Genomic DNA, 13,873 nt, shown 5'->3' with positions numbered 1-13,873 from the left:
ATTCTTCCTTTATCCTCTATCTAGCACCAATAACCCTGCCCTCAAAATTGCAGAGGCTGCAGCCACAAAGCCAAATCTGATACGGTGCAAGCACACGCCAAAGGAACGAGATTAGCTCCCAGTGAGAGGAGACAGAGCCCATGTGCAGCCACAGGGAACCGTGAGCTTTCCTCACCATCTCACCTAACATCTCAAAAGAATAGCACTAATTTAGAGGCACAAAGAAGCAGCAACACAAATCACATGACAGTAATACATTCAGAAGACTTTTATGCTGGGGCAGGCTGTGGGGAGAGCAAGATGTTTGAAGACTTTATCACTGCACTGGAGCAGATAATTAGGCAATTAAAACTATGAAGAAATGGACAAATTACTAGTTGCAGATGAATGGTATTGCAAACCAGAGATGGAAGTAGCAAGAACACAGAAATGAGAGCATTTTAATAGAACAACTAAGAGAGGGGCAGCCCAGGAACACGGGTGAAAGGGCAGTTAGCTTGCAGAAGCTTATCTGCTTTTCAAAAGCAACAGTTGGAAGGATTCTCTCCCCAAAATAATTTTGCTTTTCTTGCACTGATAACACATTAATAGAAATCCAAGAGGCCTCAGTTCAGCTGGGTTTGCTGTTGCTCAGCAAGGACTTCCAGTGCTAGGGTTTTAATGACACAAGCAACACCTCTGCACGCAGCCCGAGGTCCCAATGCCGAGCAGGACGTCTGCTCTTCAGCCACTGTGCCCCATGCCAAGTCCCAACACCCTGTCTCACCCTATTAGCTCCCAGGCACGTAGGATCACTGCTATCTCCCATACTACAGTACAAATGATGAAGAAGTACAACACAATCTCACACAAAGACATATTTTAATGCTGTAAGCATGCTCATTTGCTTCCAGGATCTCATCTGAGCTCTTCCCTTCAAGTTTTGGGCCTTCATCCAAGCCAGGAAGAAGCACGCACTGCTGCTCTGCTCCAAGCAGCTGAAGAGGGACGTGCCTCCCCGTGCACCTATTCTTTAATGCTCACATCTTGCTGCACGCAGGTCGCTGTGGCAAAGAGCTTTCCTTGCACAGCACCTGGGACCTCTGATCCACCACCAAGGTCTTCCAAATAGCAACACATTAACAGAGGGAATAGCTGAGACTAGCAAGGCCAGCTCTGCAGAGACATCAGCAACGAATTCCTGCACTTGCAGCCTTGCACCCCTTGGAGCCCCAGCACCCTCAGCAGCAGCGGCTGCCCCTGCTCCCATCCTTGCTGCCTCTCCTCACATCCCACTGCAAGAAGAAGCTGCGTTTTTAGCTTCAGCCCCAGCAACTGCTTTCTATTACTGCAGTTAGTTAAGGGAAGGCAAACACAAACAAACAAAACCCACTACCATTAAAAAAGCAGAAGCCATACAATTCAGCTAGGAATTACATCTCATGAACTTTGGAATAGCTCCCACCTCAGTAAAGCTCAAAAAGATGGAAGCATCAGAAGAAAATGAACCTTGCTCCTCAAAAGATTTACTGGTATTTAAAAAAAAATAAAGAGTATTAAGCAATATGAAGGTAATGAGACAGGAGAAAGGCAATAACGACCATGGGGTAGCTCTTGGATATTGAGAAAGAACAGTGCAAGTTAAAATGTACAGAACAGTATACAACAATTCCCATGTCTTGGCTTTATATGCAAACAAAATTGACTGGAAGAAATTCAAACCAATAAATTATGGAATATATAAGTACTTTACTTAAAAAAAAAAATCAACACTTCTGAGCGAGATTTCAAATATTATTTCTTTCTAGTTGAGGTTTCATATGCAACAATATGGAAATACTCATTTTAATTAAAGCAAGTCTTTGATATCCATGCAAGAAACTCATGTACATGGTATATTGATTCTCAAATCTGCTTCTTCCAGTTCAAAACACAAGCAGCTAAACAGGAAGAGAAATAATAAATTAAAAAAAAAAAAGTTTATCAAAGTTTTAAGCTGTTTGAATCCCAGGATGCCACTCTTATCAAGCCCAGGCAGCTTGAAATGAGCATCCCCAATAACAAGGATGAGGCTCAAACAAAGTGACACCACGGCACTGCTTAGCAAGCAGAAAGGCACCGAGAGCCCTACGTGGGCACGTTCAGGGGATGGGGGGATATTTTGGACACTTTTCCTCTCCTTTCTAGCCCCCCACACCGCACCGCGCTATATTCGCGCTGAAGCGGGATGCACTGCGGTGTCCACGCGAGGCTGGTGGCAGCGCTATGCGGGAAAGTTCCCGCAGCACCTATGGAAAGGCGACCAAAGGGAGGATTCCCACCGCTCCGTGGAGCCAGGGCTGCCGAGCCGGGCAGATGTCACCAGGCAGCATCCGAGCTACTCCGACATCCCAAAACACGCGAGCTCGCAGCTCCCCCGGGAAGGGAGAGCTCCGGGACAGCATCGCCCCGGCCCTCCGGGCATTCCTGCTTTGCTTTTCAAAGGGACATGCCAGCATCAACCACAAATCACAACCGGTGTCAGCGAAACCGCTACGAGCTCTCAGTCTCTCCTCCGCCTCTCGCTAGCAGCCCGTGGGGAATGGAACAAGCAGAAAGGGTAACAGAACTAAGAACAAGAAAACAGAAAATTAAACCATTTGTGATCTTTTAAAACAACCAAACGGCTGGGTATCCACGCTCTGAACCAGAATTCCCATTTTCCTTTGCGAGGCAGAAGTTTTCCCAGCTGCTGCAGCGCAGCCCCGGAGCGGAGCAGGCGGCTCCTAGGGGCAGCGCAGGCTCTTCGCTCCCGGCACCTTCACGGGTTTTTTTTTGCTCATCCTAAGAAACAGCTGAAATATTAAAACTCACGCAGAAGCACACGTGCCGCCAGACACATGAAATTATCCGGGGAAAACAAAGAGGAGAAAAAAAAAAAACCCACAAATTTCTTTGCCTTTTGAGCCATCACCATGAAAGCATCAAAAGAAAGCGCCAGGGACGAAAAACACACAGAAAGCACGAGATGCTCCTCAGCCCCACGTACGTCCCCGAGCAGCTCGGCGCGGGTTTCGCCACCGCTCCGAGGAGCGGAGCCGGGACGGAGCGGCGCGGCAGCCCCGGGCAGGGCCCGGCCCCGTCCCGTCATGTCCCGTCCCGTCCCGCGCCGCGCCGGCCCCGCGCCGCGCACCTTTGCTGAGCGTGCCCGTGATGAGCTTGAAGAGGGTCCGCACGAACTTGACGAGGCCGCGCTGGCACCGCCGCGAGCAGCCGCTCATGGCTCCGCCGCGGAGCCGCCCGCTCTCCCGCGCGGCGCTCCCGGCCCGAGGGGAGACGAGAGGCGCCCGCCCCTCCCCGTCCCTCCCGCCGCAGGTGCCGGCGCCGCCCCGCACTCCGCCCCGCGATGTGCGGGCGGGTCGCTCCGAGTCCCCTTCCACCCCCGCTCGCTTGTTCCCCACGCAAGAAGATGCCCCGTTTGCTCTGAGGAGAGCGGCAGCCCCGGTGGGCGCCGCTGCTCCCAGGCAGCCCCCAGCCCGCGCCGCTGCCTCGTGCCGCGGGTTGTTCACGGGTTACCTCAGGCGGCAGCGGGATCGGCCCTTCGTCTCGTCAGGCGCCGGCCGCTCCCGCCTCGGGGAGCAGAGACGATCCCTGCGTCCCGGGGACGTTGAGTTCCTCTGAGGGCGGCTCCAAATGCGGCTCGGGCCGCTCCGGGGCTCTGCCGGGCCGCTCCGGGGCTCTGCCGAGCCGCTCATCCCCGCTGAGGCGAGCGAGACCCCGGGGCGGCACGAGCCCCTCCGGCCTCCGCGTGCTCCGCGCGGCGCTTTTACCTCAGGAAAGCGGCCAGGGGGCGGCGGGCGCAGAGAGCCGCGCTGCGGGCTCCGTCCAGCGCGGGGGGCTACCGCATGTCGAGTGGAGTCACAGACCTCGAGATCGGCATTAGGTTTTTCATTTTTTTCCCCAACTGAACAGTCCCCCACTGAAAAATCCAAAATACACCCCAAAGGAAGGGAGTAGCAGACTGCAGCTCGCCCAGGTGGCCGGCCCACCTGCCGCCATCACCGCAGTCCTTCTCGGTGCCCACTCAGCCCATTTCTCCAGAAGTTTCCAGAAAGTCCTGGCTCTTCCCTTGCTCACACCCCACCACGCGGCTTCTAGAGACCATTCGTGAGCTTCAAGTGACCTCCAAAGCGAGGGGCAGACTCGTAGAAAGAGAGACCTGAGAAACTCCACCATGAGGCCGTCTCCAGGGCTGTCCTCGAGAGACCCAGTGTTGGAAAGGTGAGTCTTAAAAAAAAAAAAAGTAAAATGTCAGTTAGCTGGTTGCTAATTCAGTATTTTTCGATATCAAGGATTTACAGCATGCTTAATTGCATTTTTATATATTGTGATAAAACTTAAAAGGACTGTAATGTCCTAAGGGCACATATTGGTGGCCACGGCTAGGTTGCCCAAAGAAGAAATGGTACCGAGTTACCCAACTCCAGAAATTGCCTGTGTTTTTATATTGTTTTTCCTTCAACAAACGAATGGAAACACATCACTGTGCATCACAGTTGGTTTCAAAATTTTGCCAAAAAACTCTCGCACTTGTCAGAAAGTTGAGGTTTAGTTGAGAAGCCATCACAGATGGAAAGTAAAGGTGCTTCTTTACCCTTGCAACCCAAGCCACCACAGCCCAGGGGACACCAGACAGAGCAAGATGAGAAGGTTGTGGGAGCTGAGAAGTTCCCATGGTGGGAGGCAGAAGAAACCTGCCCGTACCCAGGCAGCCCTTCCCGCCTCTCTGCACCCCAGTTCCCCACAGAGCCAGCTTTCATCTCGGAGATCTCTTGGCCTCTTTTGGCCCCTGTGGTCACGTAAGTCAGATCACAAGACACTAAATGGTGACAAGAGTGGTTCAGGTGGAGCTTTGCAGGCCCACGGCTCCGTAAAAAGAGGGCTTAATCAGGGCCTTGGCACAAGGTTCAGCTGCCAAAAGGCCATATAACTGTAGCTGCAAAGCCAACAAGCTTAAAAAATAAAGATATGCTGGAGATGTTCATAGGCAGCACACATGAACGGGTGTTCAGTGGCACAGGATTCCTCTGACCACTGCACAATCCTTATTGCTGGGAAAGTGATTTATTACTCATCGCACAGTCACTTCTGAGGAGCACAGAGCTGCTTGCTTGGAGTTCAGCGTGTTGGAAAACCAGGGCTGGCCATAACTGCTGTTTTGAGGCAGAAGTCAACATCATGCACGAGGCATGCCACTGATTGCGGAGTGCCCTGACCCCTCACTGGTGTCACCTCTGGGAGAGCACAGGGCAGTCCAGTCTGGTTGCAGGTACATGTAGAGGATTTTCAGTGACAGGCTGAGAATCTCTGTGAGGAAAAAAACAGGTGTTTTGTTCCTGATCAGCCTTTTATTTATATATATATATACACACACAGACACACACATAATGGCCATTTTGGACGGTAAGTTAAGTATAAATAGATACTGCACATTTTTTTATTTGATCATAAGTCTAAACAGGCCAGTCCAAGTTGGAAAGGCTTGCAAAGGCACGACTATTCACAGGGAAGGTTGCAGTGCAGGGGAAGGTATTTTTCCCTGAAGGCTTTGATGTAATAAACTCTGAAATAATACACAGAATAAATCCTGTAATTTCTTTTACATTGATTTTCAACGTGCTTAATGAGGGAACAGGGTAGTTACCCAGTACTCAGAAACGTAACAGTTTTACTCACACCCATGCTTGGTTTTATTTTCTGCTTATGAAGTCTGAGAGCACTATATAATATGTTAATTGCCATCCCAAAGGGATATAACAGCAAGTACACTGTAGGAAATTGCTCTTTCCTAATTTGCCATTCAGGATCACAGTGTGGGTGGGTGAGAGGTGAAAGCATTTTCTGAGTATGTAAGACTCATCTGGGCTAAGTTCAGCCAGGGGTTCTTTCCACTGACATCAAAGACAGTTTAGTCCTATTTGCATCAGGAGAGAATTTAATCCCTTAGCTTGAAACTGCACAGCAAATGCTTGAGCATAATCTCCAGGATAGGTGTGAACAAACAGCCTGCAATTCCCTGCTTTCTTACTGCCTTCTCCTGCAACAAGGAAATTCCCTTTCTCTCTCTTCTGTGGACACACAAGGTTTGTGAAGAGCACTTCCATGGCAACCTGCTGCCGAGCTCACTCATGGCACCAGGTTCATCCCAGATATTGTCACGATGCTCTGGAAGCTAGAGGGCAAAGGGGATGACTGCTGGGATACATTATAGATCCAGGGATGTACTGACAGAGAACACGCTCTTACTTTTTTATATTATTTCCCTGATTTACTGCTACTTGCCACTGTGAGAGACAGTCATCATCTCCTTAGGCGTTTGGTCTGGCCCATTCTGATATCTGGCTGCCAAAGAACCTTTGCATGGAAGCCATAAAGTCTCCCCCCCGCCCCGAAAAAAAAGGCAAATTCTGGTTATTTCCATCCCCTGTGGCTTGGCAACTCCAGAAATCTCTTCTTCAGACTCTTTCTCATATATTTTTTTTCCACCTTGATATGACAAACTGATACATAAATCCAGAGAGAGTAGCATTTCCTGTACTGGGAATTTTGTTTTCAAGCTCAGTGTATTCTGCTTAAGCCTTGACTCCACCCTCCTGTCCAGACTCAGTGCTAGAGACTTGGCTGGGGTGTGCCAGAAATTTCTGCCCAGCCTGGGCACCTAGATCTGCTTCCCAGAAAAAAAGGGACACAGGAACAGCTAGTGTGCTCCAAGCCTCACCCAAAATGGAGCTGGAGAGGAGGTGGGATGTGCTTTTGGGTCCCAAAAAGTTGACATGGACATACTGTACCGTCTTCATTGCACTTGCAAAAGCACAGTTGTCTCAGGATAGGCCATAAATAAAATTCTGATATCTGTTTGGAAGCAAGTCTGAGTACGGGCCGTTGTTCCTACTAGCTGTGTCCTCGATGACTCCAAATCTAGAGGTAATTAATACAACATGACTTACAGTTTTATTGCCCATCACTAAGGCAAGAAATACAGCTTCGAAGGGTAGCTTTGAAAATTGACCTACTTATAACAAAGAATTGACAGCTCACTTGAATACATATAGCCTGTGTGGATAGAGCTCTGAGTGTATCATGTCTCATGTGATTACTATTATTTGGGATTATTAAATAATACTAAATACCATTAATAATAAAACTTTTAGCCTTTTTTTTCTGTATAGAACTCCAGATGATTTTCCAAAAGGAGTTTAGCTAATACTCTATTTTTAAAATGTGTTAGACTGATGTATAACTCACTGGCCTATGATACCAGGAACAGAAAGTGGTGGGGAGATGAGAATCGAGCTCTCCCTCACGCTAGCGCGGCGCTTGAGCAGCATCCCAGACCTCATACTGCCTTCTGCACTGCTCTCCGGCATTGCTGCCAGGCAGGTAGTAGCCAAACTGCATTTTCATGCCCTCGGTCATTCCAGTTAGTATTTTCAATCAGAGCCACTGGAACATTGCACTGAGATAGCCTTGTCGTTAGGAACTTATTGTTTATGGCACAGTAGTTCTCACAGTATCTCCAGATTCAGGCATCACACCTCGGCAGAGAGGAGCTTGCTGATGTTTTCAGTATTTTCCCCAAACTGTGCACTCCAGTTGGGTTATCTCCTTATTTGATATCCCATCTGTCAAATGTGCCTTTTTCTTTGGGGAAGCCCTGTAGGCTGCCCTGGAGCTCTGCACAGCCAGAGCCTGCCCTTACAGAATAACAGAATGGTTAAGGTTGGAAGGAACCTCTAGAGATCATCTAGTCCAAACCCCCTGCTCAGGCAGGGACATCTAGAGCATGTGGCACAGGGTGGCATCCAGGCAGGTTTGGAAGTACTCTAGAGAAAGAGTCTCCACAACCTCTCTGGGCAGCCTGTTCCAGGGCTCTGTCACCCTCACAGTAAAGAGGTTCTTCCTCATATGGAGGTGGAACTTCTGGTGTTTCATCTTGTACCCATTACCCCTTGTCCTGTCACTGGCAGGCTGGAGACCTGGGCCTGGATCCACCTCGCTGAGCTGAGCGCAGGTCTTGCCGTGCAAGCTTCCTGCAGAGCACCTGGCTGACATTCAAGCCTCCAGCACTCTTGATCTTCCAGCCCTGGACTTCTCTCAAGCTAAACTTGCCAACCCTGCTAAAATGTATCGGCAATGTCATAGTTCAGAGTACTATGAGTCTGGATACTTTTTTTCAGACTCTTGAATAGACTTAAATACATTCAGGCTCCAAGACAAAACACTGCTGCACCGCACCCCAGGAAATTACACAGCACTTCTGTCGAAAGGAATGAAAACATAAATCCAGCCTAACACTACTCCCAGCTCTTGGCTGTGAGGCTCTGGGCAATCCTCTTGTGCATTTCTTAGCTCTTGTTGTGTCTGCCCTAATCACATTTTTCAGTAGGAGGTTAAAGCAGGGCCAACCACAGGCTCCAGAGAAGTGTTGCGTGGGGAAGTTGTGTGCAGTAGCTGGAAGCTCTGCAGTGTGAACGGGACACGCACAGCAGCTGCCGTGCTACCAGCTGTGAGGAGATCATTAATGTTTTAGCTTCCACCTTAGCCCTGTCTTCTCCAGCCTAGTTGTGTCCTGGAGAAGGGATAGGTGCACGAGGAACACTTCCCTTTTTCTGTCAAACTAAATCATGTTTCTTTTAACCATAACTAAGGACAAAGACACTACCTGGTAAATACAGAGCTCTAGAGAGAAAACTGCAAAGCTTTATTCATGGGAGATGTACCAAATAGGGCAACTTTGGCAGCTTATAAAGCTGGACACGAAGGGCTGGTAATGGCCTTGCCCTTGCACATGGGTTAGTGCGAGGTGCAGGCAGCCTCCCCAGGGAGATGTCTGCCAGCCAGCAAAACTGCTAGTTGAAAGGCAAGAGAATTGCTTCCCATAGGTATATCTAAGTCAGCATTGGCAGAGGTGACTAGAGAGCACCAAATTAAGCAGAGCAATCAAACTGTGATCCCTTCCCTTTTGTGGCAACAATTTGCCAAAGGGGTCTCAAGGTATGAGGCTAGCACTGCTTATCTTGAGTCAGAGGCAGTTCTTATGCCTCTCAGTTCCAATGAGAAGGAAACACACACTTCGTTATACTTATAATAGTATCACCACAGCATGCAGGACAAAACTTGACCAGCCCCGAGCGATGAAGGAAGAGGGCAACGGCCAAGACCTTAGTTGTGTTTCACTACCTTAGTAGCACAACAGGGCAGTACATGCACTAAAACTGATAAGCAGCAGCAGTGATAAGGATAGCGCAGATCCTTTCAGAAGCGTTGTGCCATGGGACTTCCAAAATGAAATTTCTTCAACATTTTAATTTCAGGGGAATTAGAAATACACTTTTTTTTTTTTTTAACTCCTATTCCTTTATAGTAAATTTTCACTCGGCTTTAAGCTCACTGATCCATTCATTGGTATAGACAGGCTGGCTTAGATATCTTGACTACACAAAGGATTGTATTTTTTTACATTGCAATAATTTTCAGCATTGAATATATCCTTTCTCTTTCTTGTATCTTGTATTTTGTTATGAAAGACATCTAATGTATGAAACATCTTCATGTTATGAAAGACATGTACCTAACTTGTACTTACTTTTGACATCCCCGGAAACCTATTTTCTTCAATAAAGTAAGGTTTAATGAATTGGCATGTGGGTGCTTTATAAAAAGCTTGGTCTTTAGCTTAGTACAGGCCCTATGATGAAGCACAGTGCTGCCAGCCAATCTTGTTCCATCTGATTTTCAATAATCTCGTACTTCTTTTTGCATGCTGTCCATTTTTGAGGTGTCATGGCACTGATACATGCAGCAGGGACTGAACTCGAGCAGCTAGAGAGATCACCTACTTCTTCATTTTAATGAACTATAATCACTTGTTCTAGTTCAGAAAAATAAATTCTCATGAAGGCAGTAAGACTTAGGTAAGTGAGATGGAGCAGGATTGAGAAGCACAGGTCATACCTTCCTTTGCCTTCATGAATTCTTTTTTCTCCCAGGCATAAAGTAGGTATGAAGCTTATGAGCACACAGTAAGGCCTTTCCTGACTAAATCACAGTTAAAGTGATTGAAGTTGACCTGCAAATTTGAATCTGTAATTCTTTGGATAAATGCAGGTAATAGCTATGTCAAATAAAAGTCTTTTTTTTTTTTTTTCCGTCTCTAATCAGTTGGCTGAATTAAGAAAAAAAGAAAAAAAAAGTAGCAGCAAAACAAGAAACGCGGTTGCCACAACCCGAAACAATTGATCCAAGAAGCAAGTGTTCAACAACTCTTAAGGTTTCTTCATTATTTTCATTTAAGAGAAAATCCCCAACTATTTTGGCAATGTTAAAAAATAGCAGTTTCAAAGGAAATAAATGGAGATGCGTCTTTTCAGCTTTTTAAAAAAGGAAGAATTTGAACTCCTAGGAAAATATTTTATTCATTTGCAAAGTGAAATGTGTATGAATATCAGTCAGATTTTGTGAATAGGTTTATACCCCTTGCAAGTACATTTTTAGCTAATAAATTTATGCACATGCGTCTATTAACAGTCTAAGTCTGGTAATGATTAAAATGGCAAATCTAACAGATGGAAAGCTATAATGGGTTTTGGAAAGCTTCAGATTAATACGTGCCTCTACCATTTGAAGAAAACTATCGTAGCTGCCTTCTGAAAAAAGAGTCCTAGGACCATTTTCTTGTGGTCGAGAGTAATACAATATAATATTGAGCAGAATAGTTAGATAATATCACTTGTAAATTTTTAGGCCACCTGTATTTTTAATAATTCCATGAGTTTTGAAAGTGCCACTAAAATATTTAAGTGAGATATCTATTAGTATCTCATTTAAAATTCATCAATCAGCTTAGCACAGAGCAGACAATATCCTGTGAATTAGCAGGTTAACCATATGGGTATGACTACTGCATAATTGAGGTAAACAGTCTGAAATTAGCTGCAGGTGAAATGTGTTCACCCAGACTGCTCTGTGTTTATAAACACTAAGCATTTGGAAGCTGAGGTTCATTCTAAAATCATTAATTAAAAAAAACAATAGGTTCATAAATACCACTCAGTCAGCGTTACCTGTGAACCTTTTGAAGTACATGTCCTTCTTACCTTACCTGCAGTGCTTTAGAAACATTCAGCATCAGGAGAAGAAAACTGGCTCCAGTAACTGGATGAGAAACTATCTGTTCTCTTGAAGAGCCAAGGATTTTCTTCCTGCTTTTTAAACAGTAAGTTTTCTACTGTTTAAGCAGGGAGTCTGCTCTTTTCTATAGCAGTTCTCTGTTCACTGCAGCTCGTTTTTGCTGCCCACATGGCACAACAAGCACTAGCCTCACCATTAGTGCCCTATGCTCATGAGTTCCTGCACATCAGGTGCCTTTTGTTCACCTCTGATTGCAGCCCTGCGTTCTGTATCTCAGTCAGGAATGAATTCCTGCAGAACAACTGATCTGTCAGGAGATGGAGGTGACTAAGAGCCAGTACCCCTTTCCAGACAGCAACCAAAAGGCTGCACATCACCATCCCTTCTGTTTCTAGCAAAACAGACTGCAGAACTTTGGTCCTGTGCCGAGTCCAGCACTTTGTAGCAACCTGGTACCCACTGATAAACTACGTGCAAAAAAGTGGGCTTGGGCTCATAGAAACTGATGGGTAAAGTGCTTCCATGATCATTGCTGCTGGCTTCTCTGAAAGTCTGTGATAATGTGCTATACAGGAGAAGCAGTGGGTGATATGTTTTTGTTTTCATCCTATTTTTGTCACTTCTATTTTTAAAATCCATTAACGCTGTTGAGATTTGTCAAGGAGGCAATAGAGTGACATAGACTGCGTAGCAGCAGGAGAAGACTGATAGAAAACTTGACCCTCCTGCAGCTGTGCAATCAGCTGCAGTGCAGGTTAGAAAAACAGCCACTGGAGCTGGGAGGAACATCACCTAATGTGAACAGAACTGAGGACCTCTTAGACATTGCTAAAAAGGACAGATTGAAGGAAGGAAGGAGTTTCTGATGGAGAGAGGGGGAATGTTATAAAATAAGAGGGCAAGTCCCAGTAGGTCCAGTTCTTCTAACAACCTCTGGCATTTATAATACTACCTTGACATTTTAATGGATTATTTTTAATTGTTCTCCCTTCATTTCCATTATCCTTTGAAACCTCCTTTTGTGCCTCTGTAAGCTTTATGATTCTACTTGGAAACCTTGGAGTGGATGAGGAAGCTGCTTAACCAAATCGTCTGTTTTCCCCAATTGGTCATTACAGTGTTTTAAAAAAAAAAAATCCAAGATTTGCTTTATTCCTCTAAGTAGCCAAGCTGGCCCCATTCCAACTCTCATTCATGGGAGTGACAATACAATGACAAATCAGAAGATTTTCCTGGGTTTTAATGATTCTTAGTATCTGTGTTCAGTGTGAGGCACTGTCTGTCAGCAATGTACTTGAACCACCACCTCACTGTAAGTTATTCAGGAACTTCACTCTGAACTGCGTTCAGTCAGCCAGACATCTGCTTGCCTTTTGTTCAAGGATGTGTGAAACACATGGAAATCTCAGTATCTTGGCCACAAAAAGAAATTAGTCTGGATCTCTAGGAGTTTGTGCTCATCTTCCCAATTCAATAACCAAACTTTCAGGTCAGTTAAAATAAGCACATTGGGATGAAATCTGAAGGTTACTACCAAACAGGAAAATATTTAGGGGTAGGAACTTCTGACTTCAACAGATACAGACTTTCAAGGAAAAAAAAAAATCAATCAATTAAATCAGTTGTTGGAATCAAGAACTGTAAGATTTGTTGACTTTCCAGGTTGACAGTAACTCTCTAACATGGGATACAAATAATTTCCCAAAAAGGAGTGATTCATAGCAAGCTTGACTGGCACAAGGTAGAAATTCCTGCAGCAAAGGTGTTAAAAACTGCTTTGTCCTCTTGACCTACTCCTGACATTGCTTTCCTGATGAACACTGCCTCATGCAAACTCAGGAGATGAGCTCCAAATAATTTGAAATTATTTCCTTGGTCTGTGTGTGGGTGTCTAACCAGGGCTGTGTAATGAGCTGTTAAGTGCTTCACTTAGCCTATCTTTTACGAGTCTCTCTTCTGACAACAGTTTAGATCGAGTATTTTAATTTGTTTACATGTGTATTTGGGCTGTGTAAAACATACCGGCCTTAAGCTATGTTGTTTTGTCAATAGCTTTTTTTTTTTTTTAAAAAAAAAAACAAATGGAAAAAAAAGAAAAAGCAACCACACTAAGCAGAACCTACCTTTGGCAAGTTCCCCTTGTAAATAAATATATCTTCTTCCCCAAAACAGCTGTTAGGTACTCTGAAATTAAGGGAATGCATCTTTGTTTTTCATATTGTATATTACTAGTAAAGCACAAAGAGCTACAAGCACCACACTACAAATACATAGCAAAAGCAGACATTTTTTTTCCACAAAAGTTTTGCAGTTTCTGCCTCCCCATCCTGAGACTTCTGGGACCCCCAAGAAGCAAACTTGAGGGGCCTATCTGATTGCAGGTTCCTCAACTTGGAAAGCTCAATTAAAGGGAAGGGGTAAAAACAAAATAACAGTCTGCTTCTGCAAGAATCAACAGCAAATTTCCAATTGGCTTCAAATGCTCAACTACTTAAATGCAGTTTTGCTGCTTTCGTTATCACAGTTACAGGAGCCTACTCTGACTAATATGGTCTGATTTACCAGTTCTGCAGCACTACATTCCAAAACAGCTCCCCCAGAATGGCAAAGGAATTATTTACATTAACATAAATTAGTCAGAGACAATTCTGCTATCACTGTTTCTCTTAAAAACAGAAGCTATGCTACAAACTAATCTGGTTGTTTTGGTGATGCTTTTATGATT

At 45.4% G+C, this 13,873-nt stretch overlaps 1 protein-coding gene across 1 annotated transcript in view; it reads right to left on the bottom strand.

The window, feature by feature from the left end:
- The window catches only part of KCNIP1 (potassium voltage-gated channel interacting protein 1), a 216,325-nt gene extending 213,044 nt beyond the window's left edge, over window positions 1-3,281 (bottom strand). The window contains exon 1 of the mRNA XM_088522633.1: window positions 3,152-3,281. Within this exon, the coding sequence (XP_088378759.1) occupies window positions 3,152-3,239 (88 nt within the window). The 5' untranslated portion in view covers window positions 3,240-3,281. The remainder of the gene's footprint in view (window positions 1-3,151) is intronic.
- Window positions 3,282-13,873: the final 10,592 nt, after the last annotated feature.

The sequence above is a fragment of the Tinamus guttatus genome, unplaced genomic scaffold (assembly GCF_059628265.1).
Source record: "Tinamus guttatus ecotype Peru unplaced genomic scaffold, ASM5962826v1 Tinamus_guttatus_pri_ptg000155l, whole genome shotgun sequence".
Classification (NCBI taxonomy): domain Eukaryota; kingdom Metazoa; phylum Chordata; class Aves; order Tinamiformes; family Tinamidae; genus Tinamus; species Tinamus guttatus.
The sequence above is the reverse complement of the archived record's forward strand: the minus strand, read 5'-3'. Positions and strand labels throughout refer to the sequence as shown.